Here is an 18,982-nt window from a genome sequence, read left to right on the forward strand (position 1 = left end):
GAGCAGGGACCCTGGGTTGAAAGGACACGCTCTGCTCCTGGTGCTGCTTTCTTGGTGGTATGAGGTCCTCAACTCTCTGCTTACTTCCTTTTCATTTCTTGAGAGATAAAAGGTGGTGCAGGCCACACCCGAGGGAAACTCCCTTTACGATCAGGGAGGTGACCTGAGTAAGGGTGGTGTTACAACCCCACCCTAATCCTCTCAATATAAAATTAAAATCACAAAACGGAGGACAACCACGCAACACTGGGAATCATGGCGTAACCAAGTTGATACACACATTTTTTGGGGAAAATAATTCAATCCACGACAGGAAGTTCAAGTTGACAAAAATTAGAATAAGTCCAAGAGAGCCAAAGTACAGACTTGCATATAAAAAAAAAAAAAAAATCCCACCTGAATTTAGGGACCATCTCAAGAATAGATTTGATGCATTGAACACTAATGGTCAAAGACCAAATGAGCTGTGGAAGGACATCATACATGAATAAAGTAAGAGGTCATTACAAAGACGAGAAAGAAAGAAAAGACCAAAGATGGAGGTCAGAAGAGACTCTGAATGCTGCTCTTGAACATATAGAGTAGTTAAAACGAAAGGAAGAAATGACGAAGTAAAAGAGCTGAACAGAAGATTTCAAAGAGTGTCTCGAGAAGACAAAGCATTATAATGAAATGTGTAAAGGCCTGGAGATAGAAAACCAAAAGGAAGAACAAGCTTGGTATTTCCCAAGCTGAAAGAACTGAAGAAAAAATTCAAGCCTCAAACTGTAATACTGAAGGAATCCATGGGAAAAATACTAAACTCAGTAAGCATCAAAAGAAGGTACAATGAATACACAGAATCACTATATCAAAAAGAACTGGTCGACATTCAAACACTTCAGGAGGTAGCATATGAACAAGAACAAATGGTACTGAAGGAAGAGGTCCAAGCTGCACTGAAGGCACTGGCTAAATGCAAGGCTGCAGGAATTGATGGAATACTAGTTAAGATGTTTCAACAAAGGAATGCAGCACTGGAGGCACTCACTCATCTAAACCAAGAAATCTGGAAGACAGCTACCTGGCCAACCAACTGGAAGAGATCCATATTTATGCCTGTTCCAAAGGAAGGAGATCCAACAGAATGTGGAAATTACTGAACAATATTATTAGTATCACACACAAGTAAAATTTTGCTAAAGATCATTCAAAAGAGATTACAATACATTGACAGGGAACTGCCAGAAATTCAAGCCAGATTCAGAAGAGGACATGGAACAAGGGATATCATTGTTATGTCATATGGATCATGGCTGAAGGCAGAGAATACCAGAAAGATGTTTATCTGTGTTTTACTGACTATACAAAGGCATAAGATTGTGTGGATCATTATAAATTATGGATAACATTGGGGAGAATGGGAATTACACAACACTTAATTGTACTCATGACGAACCTGTACGTAGATCAAGAGGCAGTTTTTTGAACAGACCAAGGAGATACAGTGTGGTTTAAAGTCAGGAAAAGTATGCGTCAAGGGTTGTATCCTTTCACCATACCTATTCAATCTGTATGCTGAGCAAATAATCCAAGAAGCTGGACTATATGAAGAACAGGGTATCAGGATTGGAGGAGGACTCATTACCAACCTGGGATATGCAGATGACTCAACCTTCCTTGCTGAAAGTGAAGAGGACTGGAAGCACTTATTGATGAAGATCAATGACCACAGCCTTCATTATGGATAACACCTCAACATAAAGAAAGCAAAAATCCTCACAACTGGACCAATAAGCAACATCATGATAAACAGAGAAAAAGTTAAAGCTGTCAAGGATTTCATTTTGCTTGGATCCACAATCAATGCCCATGGAAGCATGGTCTAGAAATCAGGTGACTCACTGCACTGGGCAAATCTGCCGCAGGAGACCTCTTTAAAGTGTTAAAAAACAAAGATGTCACTTTAAGGACTAAGGTGCACCTGACCCAAGCCATGGTGTTTTCAATTGCTTATACGCACGTGAAAGCTGGACAATGAATAAGGAAGACAGGAGAATTCCTGCCTTTGAATTTTGGTGCTGGCAAAGAATATTAAATATACCAGGACTGCCAAAAGAACAAACAAACCTGTCCTGGAAGAGGTATAGCCAGAATGCTCATTAGAAGCAAGAATGGCAAGACTTTGTCTCATGTACTTTGGACATGTTATCAGGAAGGACCAGTTCCTGGAGAAAGGCATCATGCTTGGTAAAGTAGAAGGTCAGCAAAAAAGAGAAAGACCCTCAACCAGATGAACTGACACAGTGGCTGCAACACCGGGCTCAAACACAGCAACAATTGTGAGGATGGCACATGCAGTGTTCAGTTCGTTGAACATAGGGTCACTATGAGTCAGAATCAACTCAATGTCACCTAACAACATACTAGACCAACAGAGACTAGAGGGACCTGAGATTATTGCCCTAAGATACTCTTTGAACTTGGAATTGAAACTATTTCTGCAGATCACCTTTCAGACAAATACAGATTGGCATATAAAATAAATAATATTACCTCTGAGTAATGTGCTCCCTCAAGCAACTAACTATATGAGACCAAACAGTCAATATTTACCCAAAAGCAAAGATGAGAAGGCACCAAGCGGGAAGGGAAGCTACATCAATGGAAACAGAAGCAGCAGACTGGAAATGAGAATGCTGACACACTGGAAAAATTGTAACCAATGGCACTAAACAATTTGTATAAAAATTGTTACAAAAAACAAAAACCCAGTGCGGTGGAGTTGATTCCGACTCATAGTGACCCTCTAGGACAGAGCAGAACTGCCCCACAGAGTTTCCACGGAGCGCCTGGCGGATTTGAACTGCCAGCCCTTTAGTTAGCAGCTGTAGTAGCACTTAACCACTACACCACCAGGGGAATCTAATTTGCTGTATAAACTTTCACCTAAAACACAATAACTTATTATTTAAAAAGAAGAGATTAAACACTCATCTTGTCTCAGGTACCAGGCATTGGGGAAATCGGAAGTCTATGTGCAGTGTAGGAGCCCTGGTGGTGCAGCGGTTAAGTGCTCCACTGCTAACTGAAAGATCAGCAGTTGGAACCCACCAGCCACTCCAGGGGAGAAGAATGTGGAAGTCTGCTTCTGTAAAGAGTTACAACCTTGCAAACACCATGCGGCAGTTCTACTCTGTCCTACAGGGTCGCTATGAGAACTGACTTCAGTGGAATGGGTAGTTGGGGATGATTCTCATGTGGCTAATCGACCAGGTTATCACTGCCCTTATTAACTGGTTCATTTTCAGCCCAATTTAATAAAGTCAGATTCCTACACTAAACTAAGCTTTAGATCAATCTAACATTCAACATAAAAATCAAGTCAAAAAAGAAAGAAAAATGGGAAGTATAAAACACTGATGCATTTGACTACATAAAAATAAGAAAATGGAAAGCATTTAAAATGTTTAAATGTTCACCATTAACAAAATCAAAAGACAGTTTAAAAAAAAAACTCCAACTCATATTCCAGGCAAATAATTAGTTTAATGCATAAAACTCTCCTACAAAACAGTAAGGCAAACACCAATTTCTCAACAGAAAAACAGTCAAAAGATTATGATCTGCCAGTTCGCAGAAGGAAAATGCATATTGCACAGCCTCATTCATAATAATAGTAGTGCAAACTAAAAAACAATAAATTACTATTTTTCACTTAGATTGACAAGGATCAGAAAGTGTACTAACAGAGTGACAACACTAAGAAACAATCATATATTGACGTTGTGGCATAACTGGTGCAGCCTTTATGAAGAGCAATCCTTCAATACCAAAACTAAAAATGCAAGTATCCTTTTAATCAGCAACTCTAGTTGTAGGAATTACTATACCTGCACATATGCAAAATAACAAGTATGTAAGGATATTGACTGCAACCTTGTTTAGAATAATGAAATGCTGGAAGCAACTTAAATACCTATCACTAGAGGACTAGTAAAGAAATTAAACTATATCATACAATGGAATACTACATAGTTGTTAAAAAGTGAGGCATCTCTATGGACATCTAAAATGCATTCTTAAGCTCACAGAGTATGTATGTATTTAATTAAAAAGAGAAGAAGAAGTCCCTCAATGAAATGGTCTGATACAGTGGCTGTAACAATGGGCTCAAACATAACAACTGTGAGGATGGCGAGGGACTGAGCAGTGTTTTGTTCTTCTGCACACAGGTTTGCTATGAGTAGGAACCAACTCTACATCACCTAACTACAACAATATGCATATATGCTTATGAGGCACAGACTCTCTCAGGAAGCATATACAAGAAAACAGCGGTAGAACTGATTGCCTCTGGAGAGAATTACCTGTCTGGGAAAGTTTGGGAGGGACGAAGACTTGCTTTCAACTGTATCACTTTTTGAATTTTATACTTTGATATACACACATCACCTATTCAAAAATACATGAATAATTAAAAGCAAGCTTTTTAAAAGTCCAGTTTAAAGCTGGGTACCTTAAAGGATGATAGCTACCTCTTCTCTTATTTGTGTTTTTTCCAAGTGGTCCAGAGGAGCTTAATTTACTTTACCTTACTTAGATAAGGAGTCCCTAAGGCAGGCTCCTAAAAGTCCTAAGATTCTTACTTACAGTTACTAACAGCCTTGAAATTTTATGGAAATTGCTGTATATACGCATTTTTTTTTTTTTCAGGTAAACCTGTCCATAGCTTTCATCAGATTCTCAGAGGGGGTCATACACCCCCAAAAGTTCAAAACCACTCTAAATTTTAATATCATATTAAATAATTAAGTATATGATTTTCCTCAGAGATACCAAAACTTTTTCAATTTCTTTTCCCCAGAATTCTAAAACTGAAATTCACAACTCAGTTTCTAAATTTTAAATCATCTTGATTTAAATTAGATTCGTATTCATGTTTCTATTTTTAGCAGTGACTGGCTATTTCTAAAAGGACAGAATAAATATTATCAAGGTGATTACCATCCTTTTACGCAATTTTAAAGCTGGCTGTTTAGACTTTTCTTAAAAAAATAATGTTAATCAGTATTTTTCAACATTTTAACTTCTATTCTTCAAATTACTCTTTAGTCAAAAAATACTTTCTAATTACCTTCATGTTTTTTTCGTACTACGGAAAGACCTTTAGAAAGCAAATGAAGAAAGAGAAAAGAGACAAAACCCTGGAGTATTAAGAGCCAGAAAACGGAGGCGGGGGGAGGGGCAGTCTGAATGGACTCCACGTCAACAGGTTTTTTTTTGTTTAGGTTAAAAGAAGAACGTTACGGAAAAGGCGTTTTCTCAACAGAATGTTTGACCAGGAAAATCTTCTGTAGTTTTATTACAATAATTACTTCTTTTTCAGTTTGCATTTCCTCTCGTTTATAAGAAAAATGAAGAAAAGAAGAGCTCACCTTCAAAGTGGGAGTAATCTGAGCCAGCAAAAACAGGCAGCTGAAAAATGAAACGCCGGGGAAAAAGCTAATAACAGACAAGAAAAAGCAAATAACAAAAAGCAAAAGTGCAAGGAATAATAGAGTGAAGAGGGCAAAACAAGAAATAAACACAGACCGAGTAAGTCTTTTCAGCCCAACACTCGCAGCCACCGACCCACCGAGGTCAGGAAAAGGGGCTCAGCTTTAGGCTCCGCCCAGCTGCACGAGCTCAGAGGAGGGGCTTGGAGGACGGGCCCCGAGACGCCTGACTTCTTCCCAGGGAAGAGCTGGTTGCAAGGGCCGCCAACGAACGCCTGAAGGCTTTTAATCATTCTATTGATATTTGAGCAGTTTTCTCGAAGAAGGAAAGGTCATTTAGCAATACTGTGTAACAAATCTGTGTAACAAATTTGTAAGTCAATTGTAAACCGTTAAAATTACAACAGAACATATACATAAATAATTCAGTTAAAGGCTAAGGGGATATATACGCAAAAATCATAAATTACATTTCCCCTCCCCCCACCAAAATCCAAACCTGTTGCCGTCCAGTCAATTCCAACTCACAGCAACTCTATATGACAGGGTAGAACTGCCCCATAGGGTTTCCAAGGAGCGGCTGGTGGACTTAACGCTAACCTTTTGGTTAGCAGCCAAGTTCTTAACCACTGCACCACCGGCGCTCCAAGAGTGCTGGGCTGGCACCGACAGTTAGGTGCTCAACTCTTACCTGAAAGCCTGGTGCCTGGAACCCACACAGAGGTACCTTGGAAAACAGGCCTGGTGATCTGCTTCTGAAAGGTCACAGTTCTACTCTGACACACACGGGGTTACCATGAGTCGGAATCAACTCGATGGCTACTAACAACAGCTATAAATTATATCACACCACAAAGGCATGGCGTTCCTGGGTGGTGCAAACAGGGAACTCCCCTGCTATCCAAAAATTTGGACATTGAGTCCATCCAGACGTGCCTCAGAAGAAAGGCCTGGCAACTACTTCAGAAAAATCAGCCACTGAAAATCCTAAGGAGCACAGTATCCTACTGTGATACACATGGGGGCGCCATGCAGTGGAATCGACTCAGCAGCAGCTAGTTTACTAAGAGGCATATTGCTGTTGTTAGCTGCCATCGACTCCATTCTGACTCACATAGGTTTACCTAATGAAAATACCTTTCTGTTCAGATAATTAAAACTACATATTTCTAAAGCGGTTTGATTACAGAAAACTAGGCTATGTCACAGGATAGTCTTATTGATCCTTGACACTATAAAATACAGTGAAGTACTCTGGAGACATACAACATGGTTTCGGTTGGTTTCATTTAAATTGTCCCAGTAGTTTCAGCGCTTGTCAGCCTATTTCCTTCATTTAATGTCTCTTTCAGCTAAGACAATGTTTCTGTGTGGAATTAGGTGTAAATTCAGAACACAATCATGTATAAAGTGTTCGACTTCTCAAAACAAGGTAATAATTTATAGAATCATAATATTTCCAAATGATAGAGTCAGTTTGTATTTGAGTTGCTGAGAGTTACCAAAATTTTTACAGGTCTGTGGATTGTACTCAGTAAGGAGTCACTGCCCATGAACTTCACAGCTACCCCAAGAACAATGTGCATACTCGGGGGAAGTCGTCAGCATTTTCACTGGATCTGCAACAGCAGCTGTTACGTTAGTGTGTTGCCATTACACAAATATTTTCAGGTAAAATATTAAATTAAACCCTACAAAACCGTGAAAAATCGACAATTTCATATGGTTCAGCCTCCAAGTAAGCCATTCTAAATATTTTTATTAAAATATTTTATCATTGAACTTATAAATATGTATTATAAATATAATTTATACAATAAATATTTATTATATGTCTAACAATATTTCAATAAATGTACTTAAAAAAATAATATTAACATTATAAATAATTAATATAAATATACAATATTTGTATAAGTATAAATATCATGGATATTACAAAATTATATTATTAAAATATTACTGTTTATTTAGTAAAATATCCAGCCTAAATATATTCTGTTTATTTAGTGAAGAAAGTAAAATATATTTTACCTTTTAAAACAGCCTTGGTAGCACAGTGGTTAAGAGCTCAGTTGCTAACCAAAAGGTATCAGCAGTTCGAATTCACCAAGCTGCTCCTTGGAAACCCTGTGGGGCAGTTCTACTCTGTCCTGTAGGGTGTCTATGAGTCGGAATCAACTCCATGGCAACTAGTTTGGTTTTTAGTTTACAGAAAAACAGTATTTGTGTTTGTTAGTTTTGCCAAAATACTTAATTTTATTTCATAAAATCATTTTAAAGCATTTAATTATAATAGAAAATAGTAAGGTTTGACTCCAGTTTAAACTTCCAACTTTGTGTTTTTCATGATGCTCTGGACATAGGACTGGGTGCTCAGTGCCAATGTATTGAATAAATTAATATTATTCAAATGTATTAATTTCAAGGGTTTTCTTTTTGCATAAAAATACAAAAAACCTGAAACAGTGGCTAGAGAATGGTTAAACACGTACTAAATACTTTTCTGTCCCACTTCTAGTTCCTTGGACTCAATTTACACTAATACATACATTCCATTCACTGAATTCTCTAAATTAATCTCTTCATCAGATACGCATTGAGATTTTGTCGTATTCCAGGTACTGTGATAGAGCCTGGAGACAAATGATAAAACAGTATGATACAGACTGCATGAAGTACTAAAAGGACATCTACGCCAGGGGAAGCAGACAGAGAACTCAGGGGAAGCTTTAAAGAAGAGAAACATTAGAGGGGGTGCTTCAAGGCTAAGAGGAATCACAATTTCATTTCCAATGATGAAAATTAGCTTTGAAAATGCTCCATTAAAATTCAACCAGTAAAATCCTGTAACCACACACACCAAAAAAAGTATGGTTTGCGTTGACCATGATTATATAAGCCAAATATTTCAAGCACAGACATAAAAATTCAAACTTTAGATATTCAAATTATGCAGTGCAAAGGCCACCATGGTTTACATCCAGAAGGCATTCTCCACTTATACTCACACCAATATATTTTATCAACTTCTAGTGTACAAACAGAGCTAACTTTATAACTACTTGTTTGATACCAAATTAAATGACAATATAACAACATAGAAAAAATAAAAACCCAGTTGCAGGGGAGTTGATTCTGCCTCATAGCAACCCTACAGGACAGAGTAGAACTGCCCCATAGGGTTTTCAAGGAGGGAGCGGCTGGTGGGTTATGAACTGCCAAACTTTTCGTAAGCAGCCAAGCTCTTAACCATTGCACCACCAGGACTCCGACAAGGTTCAGCCCAAATGTAAGGGAAAGGTACCTATTGCAATCGAGTCTTAGCGACCCTATAGGACAGAGTAGAGCTGCCCCACAGGGTTTCCATGGAGCGACTGCTGAATTCAAACTGCTAAACTTTTGGTTAGCGGTAGAGCTCTTAACCACAGAGGAGGGTACAAGTAAGAAATCATGAAGAAAGAGTAATATACTGAACTTTGAAAAGAGTTGGAGCTTGCACACTCAATATTTTCCCTTTTGACAAGTCTCTGTGTTAACTTCATGGCCACTAAAGATCAGCTTATGTTCTATGTTTTCTGACTCAAAGCTAAATTAACTATTTATTTATTTAAACACTTCCATATTTAACAACTAGTCTTTAGAGGTAGGGACCATCACATTCTCTTAGTGGTAAATATGGATTAAGATTCATAACAGGCCTTATACACTTAACTGGACACACTTAGACACATTCTTTTAATTTCTTAATACATTTTACTAACATAACATTGTTTATATAACATTATGAGTATAGGACAACACAACTTCTTAAACAGCCAAATCGTCCTGCATCTATGACATGTCTGTTCAGTGAAATTTTTCTTCAATACATAAAAACACATAATCTATTAAAAAGCGCTAAATCTAGTGGCTAGCTTTAAGTTACATTTTTTATTGCCAGTATTGAGGCTTTCTTCAATGTCAACTGTATATATACATATATACACAAATGCAAAATTTTACCTGATCTTTTCTTGCAAAAAAAAAAAAAAAGTAATTTATTTCTTTAGAGTAAGCTTGTTTCCTAAAAGGAAGGAAAGAGAGGAATTACTTTTATTTTTTTGCAAGAAAAAATCTCTAACTGCCTACTTTATTTACCAGTTAAATATTTAAACAAGAGCTGTGCCCTTTTTCAAAAGACCTAGGAGGGGTAGGACCGTACTTAGCTCGTGGAGATTGCTAAATCCATATTCAGTAATCTTCCAGACCGGCAGCCCGGATGGGGGACTGAAGACACCACTTTGGATTCCTCCCCTAGCGGCAGGAACCTACACCTTCTACCACGTTTGGCCCGCAGGTTCTCCCAGTGCACAGGATCCGAGTAACCCAAAGATACTAGGGGCCTTAAAAAATAATGTTTGAATGACTTATCATTTTTGGAGTTAAAAAAAAAAAAAAACCGAGGTCGGACTCCGTCACCCGAAAACACTAGCCCGCCGGCTTGCCAGTCGCTCCAACTCCCGCGGCTCAGCCCGCTGTCACCCAGGTTCTTACAGCTCCGCCCTTCGCTTGACAGTTAGCCAATGACGTGCGAGGATTTAGGAAGCGTGATGACGAAACACTGACGCCCGCGTGAGGACGCAAGCAGCGTCACCGTCTCCAAGGAGCGGTCCGGGGCACCGGTTTCAAAGTCGCAGGGCGGGCCGAGTGGACTTCCGCTGTTGGCCCCGGGCTTCCCGGCCGTCCTGGCGTCGCTCCCCGCTCTGCGAAGGACACCGCCACCGGGCTGTCTGCCGGCTACCTCGACGTTCGCCTAGGTGTCTAGGCACGATCCCGAGTCACTCGTGGGACTTGTGTACCAGCCCGTGTCCCCTTCCGCCACTGGTCGGATTCGGGTGAACGTGGGACAGGATACACTTGGCGCACCCCCAGCAAACCTGAAATCTGAAGTCTCGCGCTTGGGCGAGGGACTCGGCTGTGATTCGGGAGAAGGAGGCGAAGCGGAGCTGTCGACTCTGCGTGAGGAGGCTGCTGATTACACCGCTGGAGTGCTTGACAACCTCCGAAGCGTTACCTTAGTTTTGTTTTCCCGGACAGCGAGCCCTGTGTCTTTTTTAAGGAAGGCAAAGGTGTTGAAAGCTCCAAACTAAAATTGGATCGATATGGCCACAGAAATCGACTTTCTAAGAGATCAGAGTAAGCTCCGTATTCCTTTATTGATCATTCCGATATGTAATGTTTAATGCCGTTGTTTACCAACTAATATTTTTTGAATACCTGTTGGGAGCATGGAAATACGGTAGCTGCAGAAAAATGTTAGTGGTGTACATAGGTTGGTAAATACTTGTAGGTTGCTTGAGCTTACATGGGACTTTACTAGACGCAAAGCATGTTTGTTATGCCCCTCGCGTGCTCTTAAGAACTTGGAATGCTGTTGGCCAGGAAGAGTTTCGAAGTCTGCAGTCAGAACCTAGAGGCACAGCTCTGGCCATTCGTTCAAAACATGCTTATTGAGCTCCTGTATATATTATGGGTTTTGCTTTATGTTATGTGCTAGACCCTATACAAGCATAGCTATGATGAATTTAATTTGGGGAGGGAAATATATAAACAACTGCTAACTCTTCCTCTGTTTTTTCATAGGGTTGTTGGAATGATTAAATGAGCATCAAAAGGATTTAGAATAGTATTTAACATATAGTGCTAAAAAATATTAACTGTTACAGGGTTATTATTAACTAGTGGTCGAAGAAGAAATCGTTTGGTGTGAAACTAAGTGCTAGTATGAATTTACTAGATAAGGAACTGTTAGACGTCCCAAATAGAACAGTGTTTGCAACATTGAGGGATTAGAAATACGCTTTGTTAAAGGCTTGCAAGAAGGTTGGCTTGAATGGGATATGGAGGTTTGTGTAGGAGAATGGCAGGTGGAGATGAAGGGGTTAGAATGGGTCTAGATGGCGAAAGGTTTATTGGCTGTGTGTTAAAGAGTTTGGACCGTTGCACATGTTATAGGAACTACTAAAAGGAATTAAGTTGAGAGTCACATGATAAAATTATGATTTGGAAAGTCCAGTCTGGTTGTTATGGGGAAGGTTATTATAACCAAACCGAAACCGCTGCTGTCGAGTCGATTCTGACTCGTAGCGACCCTATAGGACAGAGTAGAACTGCCCGGTAGAGTTTCCAAGGAGCACCTGGCGGATTCGCCTGCTGACGTTTTGGTTAGCAACCGTAGCACTTAACCACTGTGCCACCAGGGTTTCCTAAGGTTATCACAGCAGCAGCCGTAGCACTTAACCACTGCGCCACCAGGGTTTCCTAAGGTTATCACAGCAGCAGCCGTAGCACTTAACCACTGCGCCACCAGGGTTTCCTAAGGTTATCACAGCAGCAGCCGTAGCACTTAACCACTGCGCCACCAGGGTTTCCTAAGGTTATCACAGCAGCAGCCGTAGCACTTAACCACTGCGCCACCAGGGTTTCCTAAGGTTATCACAGCAGCAGCCGTAGCACTTAACCACTGCGCCGCCAGGGTTTCCTAAGGTTATCACAGCAGCAGCCGTAGCACTTAACCACTGCGCCGCCAGGGTTTCCTAAGGTTATCACAGCAGCAGCCGTAGCACTTAACCACTGCGCCACCAGGGTTTCCTAAGGTTATCACAGCAGCAGCCGTAGCACTTAACCACTGCGCCACCAGGGTTTCCTAAGGTTATCACAGCAGCAGCCGTAGCACTTAACCACTGCGCCACCAGGGTTTCCTAAGGTTACTACAGCAGAGTGCAGTTAGGTGACCGTCATAGTCATGCAGGCTAAAAGTGAGTTAAAGCTTGGAGATTAGGGGATTTGAGACAGAGAGGTAGAGGACAGCTCAGGTTTTTGGTTTGAGCAACAGGAGAGGTGGGAGAAAGGTTCAGTGAATTCAGTCTCCAGATTCAGTCAACCTGGGTTTCCATCCTAGCTCTACCGCTTTCTAGGTCTTTGACCTTGGGCAACATAATTTCTCTGTGCCTCAGTTTTCTCCTTTGTAAAATGAGCATAATACAATAACCCTTATGGGATTGTTGTAAGAGGATTAAATGAGATGATGCAAATTAAGCATATTAAGAGTACAGTATATGTTATCTAAAGTTGTTGATGTCTCTGTAATAACGCCGTAACATTAGCATTATTTCTTAGGTTTGAAGTCGGAAGGCCCCACCCCATAAGGAGTACTAGCGGGTCACCAACTGAGTGGTGTGGGACAGGCATCGTGTGATAAGGATTTTGGCTGGAGTAGTGAGAGTACCTAGGCAGAGGAATGAAAAAAAAAAATTTTTTTTTGAGGTAACCAGAATTCTTAGATGGAATTAAAATCCAAGTACTGGAGAGAACCAAATAAGACAAAGCATAGTAAGTTATTTCTTGAAAAATGAATGGTAGTTCAACAAAAGACAAGTTGGAGAAGAGAATCTCAGGCAGGGAGAGCAGAAAAAGGAAAGGCTTGTAGGCTTAGATAATAGTGTTTATTTAGGGAATTGATTTTTGTTTTGCATATGACCCACCCCTTTTTCTCTTAACTGGACCTAACTTGCCAGTTAAAAGGTGGACGATCTGAACAATCGGGTTAAAAAAAAAAAAATGGTTTGCCCTCCTCTCATGTACCTCTGAACTTCTCTACAGTGACTTCTGTTTATCTTGATTGCCTCTTTTCATTTGTTCCATTTGGGCTTGGTAGTCTGCCTCAAGGCTGTTTTGGTACTTCTCACTGACAACCCCACAGGACTCTGCTTCTGATAATTACTGCTTCAGACCACAGGCAACTCTGCACCTAACCAGACTTCTAGTAGAGTCCACTTCTTCCATATTTTCAGTGCGCCATTCTTCCACCTCCATCTGGTAAGGGAGATCTGATAGTCCTCAGAAAGCTGTTCAAAGATGAACTAGTATATTAAGCAAAGGAACAAAGACTTCGTTCTTAGAGTGGGGGTTATGGGTAGTGGTGATGGACTCGTTTTTTAACAGTGTCTTTCATAGAGCAGAAGTTTGAAATTTTGATGAAGTTTAATTCATCAACTTGTTTTTACTCAGATTGTGCTTTCAGTGTTGTATCTGAGAAATCTTTGCGTAACCCAAGGCTGCAAAGATTTTTTTCTGTGTTTTCATTTGGAAGTTTTATAATTTTGGGCTTCACATTTAGATCTGTGATCCATTTTGAGTTAAATTTTGTATAAGGTGCCAGGTAAGGGTCAAGGATCTTTTTTTTTTTTTGCATTTGGATGCCCAACTGAAAAGACTAACCTTTCTCCATCAAATGACCTTTGCACTCTTACTAAAAATTAGTTGTCCATATATATGTGGATCTACATCTGAATTCTATTCTCTTTCATTTACCTATCTGAACACCAATACTGCACTGTGTTAGCCTTCCAAATTTGTTCTTCTTTTTCAGTTGCTTTGGCTATCCTAGTCCTTTGTGCTTCCATATGAATTTTAGAATCAACTTGTCAATCTCTACAAAAAAGTGTGCTAGAATTTTGTTACAAAAAGAAGTATGCTGAAATTTGAAAAGTGTGCATTGAGTGTATTAATTAATTTGTGTTGATTTTATATCCTAGTGATATAGAGTCCTCTGACCAATAAAAGGTTTATCTTTCTATTAATATAGCTCTTCTTTAATTTTTTCCAACAATATTTTGTAGTTTTAAGTATTAGATTTTACGCATTTTTTGTCAGATTTATCTCAAAGTATTGTCAAGTTTTTAATACAGTTATAAATTATGTTCTTTTGCTTTCAATTTCTGATTTGTTATTGCTAGTGGCATAGAGATTAAGAGCTTGGCTGCTAACCAAAAGTCGGCAGTTCAAATCTATCAGCTGCTCTTTGGAAACTCTATGGGACAGATCTACTTTCTGTCATTTAGGGTCGCTATGAGTCAAAATGGTGACCTAACAACAACAGTGTATAGAAATACAATTGATTTCTGTTTTACATATTGTGTTGTATACTCTACAACCCGGCTGAACTCATTCTAGTAGCTTTTTTGTAGTGTCTGTCAGATTTTCTGTAAGAGATGATTATGTCATCTATAAACAGTTTTCCATCTCCCTTTCCAACATTTTTGTTGTTGTTAGGTGCCGTCGAGTCGGTTCCGACTCATGGCGACCTTGAGTACAACAGAACGAAAAACACTGCCTGGTCCTGTGCTATCCTCACAATTGTTGTGATGCTTGAGCCCATTATTGTAGCCACCGTGTCAGGCCATCCTGATGAGAGTCTTCCTCTTTTTCACCGACCCCCTCCTTCACGAAGCATGATGTTCTTCTCCAGGGACTGATCCCTCCTGATAACACGTCCAAAGTGTGTAAAACGTAGTTTTGCCATCCTTGCTTCTAAGGAGCATTCCGGTTGTACTTCTTCCAAGACAGATTTGTTCATTCTTTTGGCAGTCCGTGGTATATTCAGTATTTTTTGCCAACACCACCATTCAGAGGTGTCAGTTCTTCTGCAGTCTTCCTTGTTCGTTGTCCAGCTTTCACATGCATAGGAGGCAACTGAGAACACCATGGCTTGGGTCAGATGCACCTTAATCTTCAAGGTAATATCTTTGCTCTTCAAAAATTTAAAGAGGTCTTTTCAGCAGATTTGCACAATGCAGTGCATCTTTTGATTTCTTGACTTCTGCTTTCATGGATGTTGATTGTGGATCTCAGTAGAATAAAATCCTTGACAACTTCAGTCTTTTCTCTCTTTATTATGATGTTGTTTATTGGTCCAGTTTTGAGGATTTTTATTTTCTTTATGTTGAGGTGTAATCCATAATGAAGGCTGTGGTATTTGATCTTTATCAGTAAGTGCTTCAAATCCTCTTCACTTTCAGCAAGCAAGGTTATGTCAATCTGTATAAATCTTGCTCCAATCCTGATGCCCTTTTCTTCTTCATATAATCCAGCTTCTTGGATTATTTCCTCAGCATACAGATTGAATAAGTATGGTGAAAGGATACAACCCTGACTTTAAACCACGCAGTATCCCCTTGTTCTGTTCGAACAACTGCCTCTTGACCTATATACAGGTTCCTCATGAGCATAATTAAATGTTCTGGAATTCCCATTCTTCTCAACGTTATCCATAATTTATTGTGATCTACACAGTCGAACGCCTTTGCATAGTCAATAAAACAGATGTCTTTTATTTCTTTTTCTTGCCTTGTTGCTCTGACTTGAGCCTCCAGAAGTAGTGAGAGTGTGCATCTTTTTCTTGTTCCTGGCCATCGAGGGAAAGCATCTGTCTTTTAGAATTAAGTATGATGCTAAATGTATGTTTTTCATGGATGTTCTTATCAGGTTGAAGAAGTCCGTTTGTATCCTAGTTCGCTGAAAGTTTTTATCAGAATGGATGTTGAATTTTCTCAAGTGCTTTTTCTGCATGTATTGAGGTGATTGGCTGCTTTTCAGTTTGTTAATAATTTAAGTTACATTGATGAATTTTCAAATGTTTAGCCAAACTTCAATTTCTGGTATAAACCGCACCGGGTCCTGATATTGTTTCCTTTTTATATATTGTTGACTTCTATGTTCTGAAAGTTTGTTTAGAATTTTCACATATATGTTCATGAAGGTTTTTGTTTGTTTTTAATAATGTCTTTGTCTGGTTTTGGTATCAAGTAATGCTGGCCTCTTAAAATTACTTGGTAAATATTTTGTCCGCTTCAATTTTCTGGAAGAGTTTCCTTAGAATCAGCATTGTTTCTTCCTTAAATATTTTCTAGAATTCACCAGTTTAGCCAGCTGGACCTAGGTTTTTTTTTTTTTTTGTGTGGCACAGTTTTAAACTACAAATTCAATTTCTTTAACAGCTATAGGACTCTTCAATATTCTGTTGTGTGCTCAAGGGGGATCCTCCAAAGATCTCAGATTTCTGGAGTTCTCTTTCTGTGCAGATTTTTCTCCTGTACTTTGTCCTGCCAATTATAATTCACTTGGTCTCCACTAGCTCTCAGCTACAATCTCCTTAATTTAGGGAGTGCCTGAGCTCTGCCTGCATTTCCCCTCACCGTGCCATGAGCCTGGGAGGTCTCTCAAGTCAGTAACCTGAGATAGTCAGGAGGCTTACCTCATTTGTTTCATGTCTCTCTGGGATCATTGTCCTTCATTGTCTGAGGTCTAGTGTCTTGCAAACCATTACTTCATTTATTTGTTCTTTTTTGGGTTATGTCAAGCAGGAAGGTGGTCCCCGTTACTTCATCTCGAGTATAAACACAACTCCTATTCAAGTTGCCCTACTTTTAAATCATAAACTCAAGTGTCCCACTCCCACTATAACTGTACAATGATCTCAACAAGTCCTCTGTTTGAACCATTCATTTTCTTCCACTTCCTTAACTCCTTCCTGGGTTGTTTTTACTACTATTTTTTTTTTTTTAACAAGCTGTGACCTTTACCCATTAGTCCAACTGCTCTCTTGTTAATAATCTTAACATGATTAGGCACCTGCTTTTCTGTAGCACATGGGGCCCTGGTGGCTCAGTAGTTAAGAGCTCAGCCACTAACCAAAGGGTTGGCAGTTCAAAGCCATCAGCCATTCCGTGGAAACCCTATGGGACAGTTCTGCTCTCTCCTATAGGGTCACTGTGAGTTGGAATCGACAACAGGTATTTTTTTTTCCTTTCTGTAACACATGCCCAGTAACACCTCATCCCTAGATTGTTTAGTATGCCTTTACTGTTCTTAACCCAACGTGTTCAATTCTCATAGATAAAATCTCAACCCTCTGGATAAATGCCACCACAAATTCAAGATTAACTAAAAAGTAGTTGGAAACCCTGGTATCGTAGTGGTTAAGAGCTACAGCTGCTAACCGAAAGTTCAGCAGTTTGAATCTACCAGGCTCTCTTGGAAACCGTATGGGGCAGTTCTGCTCTGTCCTATAGGGTTACTATGAGTCAGAATCGACTTGATGGCAATGGGTTTGGGAATAAGTGGTTAAGAAACCCTAGTAGTATAGTGTTTAAGTACTCGGCTGCTAACCAAAAGGTCAGTGATTTGAACCCACCAGCTGCTCTGCGGGAGAAAGATGTGGCAGTCTGCTTCTGTAAACATTTACAGCCTAGGAAATCCTACGGTGCAGTTCTACTCTGCTTTACAGGGTCCCTGTGAGTCAGAATTGACTCGACAGCTGGGCTTGGTTTTTGGTTTAATAACTGGTTGATGTGGTATGTGAACCCTGGCAGTCTAGTTTTAGTATCGTTGGAATCGACTCGACGGCACTGGGAGTGTTAACCACTACCTAACAAAGACATTTACAAGAAAAGAATTTGTGTATATGTGTGTATGTGCATATACAAATATGCACACACAATCATCTTCATATTGGGTTCATCCCAGCAATAAAAGGATAGTTTGGCATTAGAAGATCTGTTAATTTAATTATCTGTGTTAACAGATTAAAAGAAAAAAAAAAACTGTCATTATCACAATTTATGTTGAGAAAGCATTTAATAAAATTCAGTACCTGTTCATGATAAAAACTTTTTAGCAAACTGGTAATAAATGGGGAGCTTCCTCAAACTAATGAATTGTGCTTGGCAAAAACTTACAGTAATCATTATGCACAGTTGCAAAACATGAAAGGTATTTTCTTTAATGGAACAATCCATTGTATTAGAGGTTCATATCAACAGAGTAAGGTAAGAAAAACAAAAGTGATGAACATCAGCGTGAAAGGAGTCAAAGTGCCATTATTTGTTCCAAAAAAAACCCCAGTGCTGTCAAGTTGATTCTGACTCATAGCGACCCTATAGGACAGAGTAGAACTGCCCCATAGAGTTTCCAAGGAGCACCTGGCGGGTTCGAAATGCCGACCTTTTGGTTAGTAGCCTTAGCAATTAACCACTACGCCACCAGGTCTTCCTGTCATTATTTGTATACAATGTAGTTACCTACCTAGAAAATTTAAGAAAATCGACAGATTATTGGTGCGAGTCATAGAGTTTGTCAGGGTTGCAGGATTCAAGGTCAGCATGGCTCAGTGGTGGAATTCCCACCTTCAATGCAGAGATCCAGGTTCCATTCCCGGCCAGTGCACCTCATCCATAGCCACCACCGCTCTGTCATTGAAGGCTAATGTACTGCTGGGATGCTGAACAGGTTTCGGCGGTGCTTCCAGATTAAGGTGGACTAGGAAGAAAGGCCTGGTGATCTGCTTCTGGAAAACAGCCACGGAAAACCGTATGCATCCTAACAGTCCAATCTGCAACGGATCATGGGGATGGAGCAGGACTGGGCAGCTGTGCCATAGTAGGAGCATCAGAATTTGTTTAGATTCTTTAGGGGTAAGAACTGGGATCGGCTCCGAGCTGATTCCTGTGAGGTAGAGATCAGACATACCTCCACTCTTCCAACCTTTTTACTAATTCTGACACCAACCATCCCACCAGTGGCATTTTTTACTTCTGGTTCATTAATTCATTGCAGTGACCACACAGAACTCACAGACCACATCTACGGTTAAGTAGTTGAAGGGCACAGCATGGGATCAGGAT

The 18,982-nt window shown here is 39.8% G+C and overlaps 2 protein-coding genes across 12 annotated transcripts in view; one reads left to right on the forward strand and one right to left on the reverse strand.

Annotated features, from left to right (window-relative positions):
* C5H4orf33 (chromosome 5 C4orf33 homolog) overlaps nt 1–10,162 on the reverse strand; it is a 34,935-nt gene extending 24,773 nt beyond the window's left edge. For 2 of the 9 annotated variants that reach the window (XM_010590554.3, XM_064285327.1), the window contains exon 1: nt 9,682–10,158. The gene's annotated coding sequence lies outside the window, so the exon portion shown is untranslated. Of the gene's footprint in view, nt 1–5,417; nt 7,234–9,681 lie in introns of those variants that run through there. The other 7 variants (XM_010590555.3, XM_064285325.1, XM_064285326.1 and 4 more) reach the window with 5 other exon arrangements.
* SCLT1 (sodium channel and clathrin linker 1) overlaps nt 10,098–18,982 on the forward strand; it is a 224,926-nt gene continuing 216,041 nt past the window's right edge. For 2 of the 3 annotated variants that reach the window (XR_010322005.1, XM_064285323.1), the window contains exon 1: nt 10,099–10,655. Coding sequence is in view for 2 of the 3 variants with exons in the window: in XM_064285323.1 (XP_064141393.1) it covers nt 10,622–10,655 (34 nt within the window). In the remaining variant the exon portion in view is untranslated. Of the gene's footprint in view, nt 10,656–18,982 lie in introns of all 3 variants that reach the window. The other variant, XM_010590552.3, reaches the window with a different exon arrangement.

The sequence above is a fragment of the Loxodonta africana genome, chromosome 5 (genome assembly GCF_030014295.1).
Source record: "Loxodonta africana isolate mLoxAfr1 chromosome 5, mLoxAfr1.hap2, whole genome shotgun sequence".
In the NCBI taxonomy this organism is placed as follows: domain Eukaryota; kingdom Metazoa; phylum Chordata; class Mammalia; order Proboscidea; family Elephantidae; genus Loxodonta; species Loxodonta africana.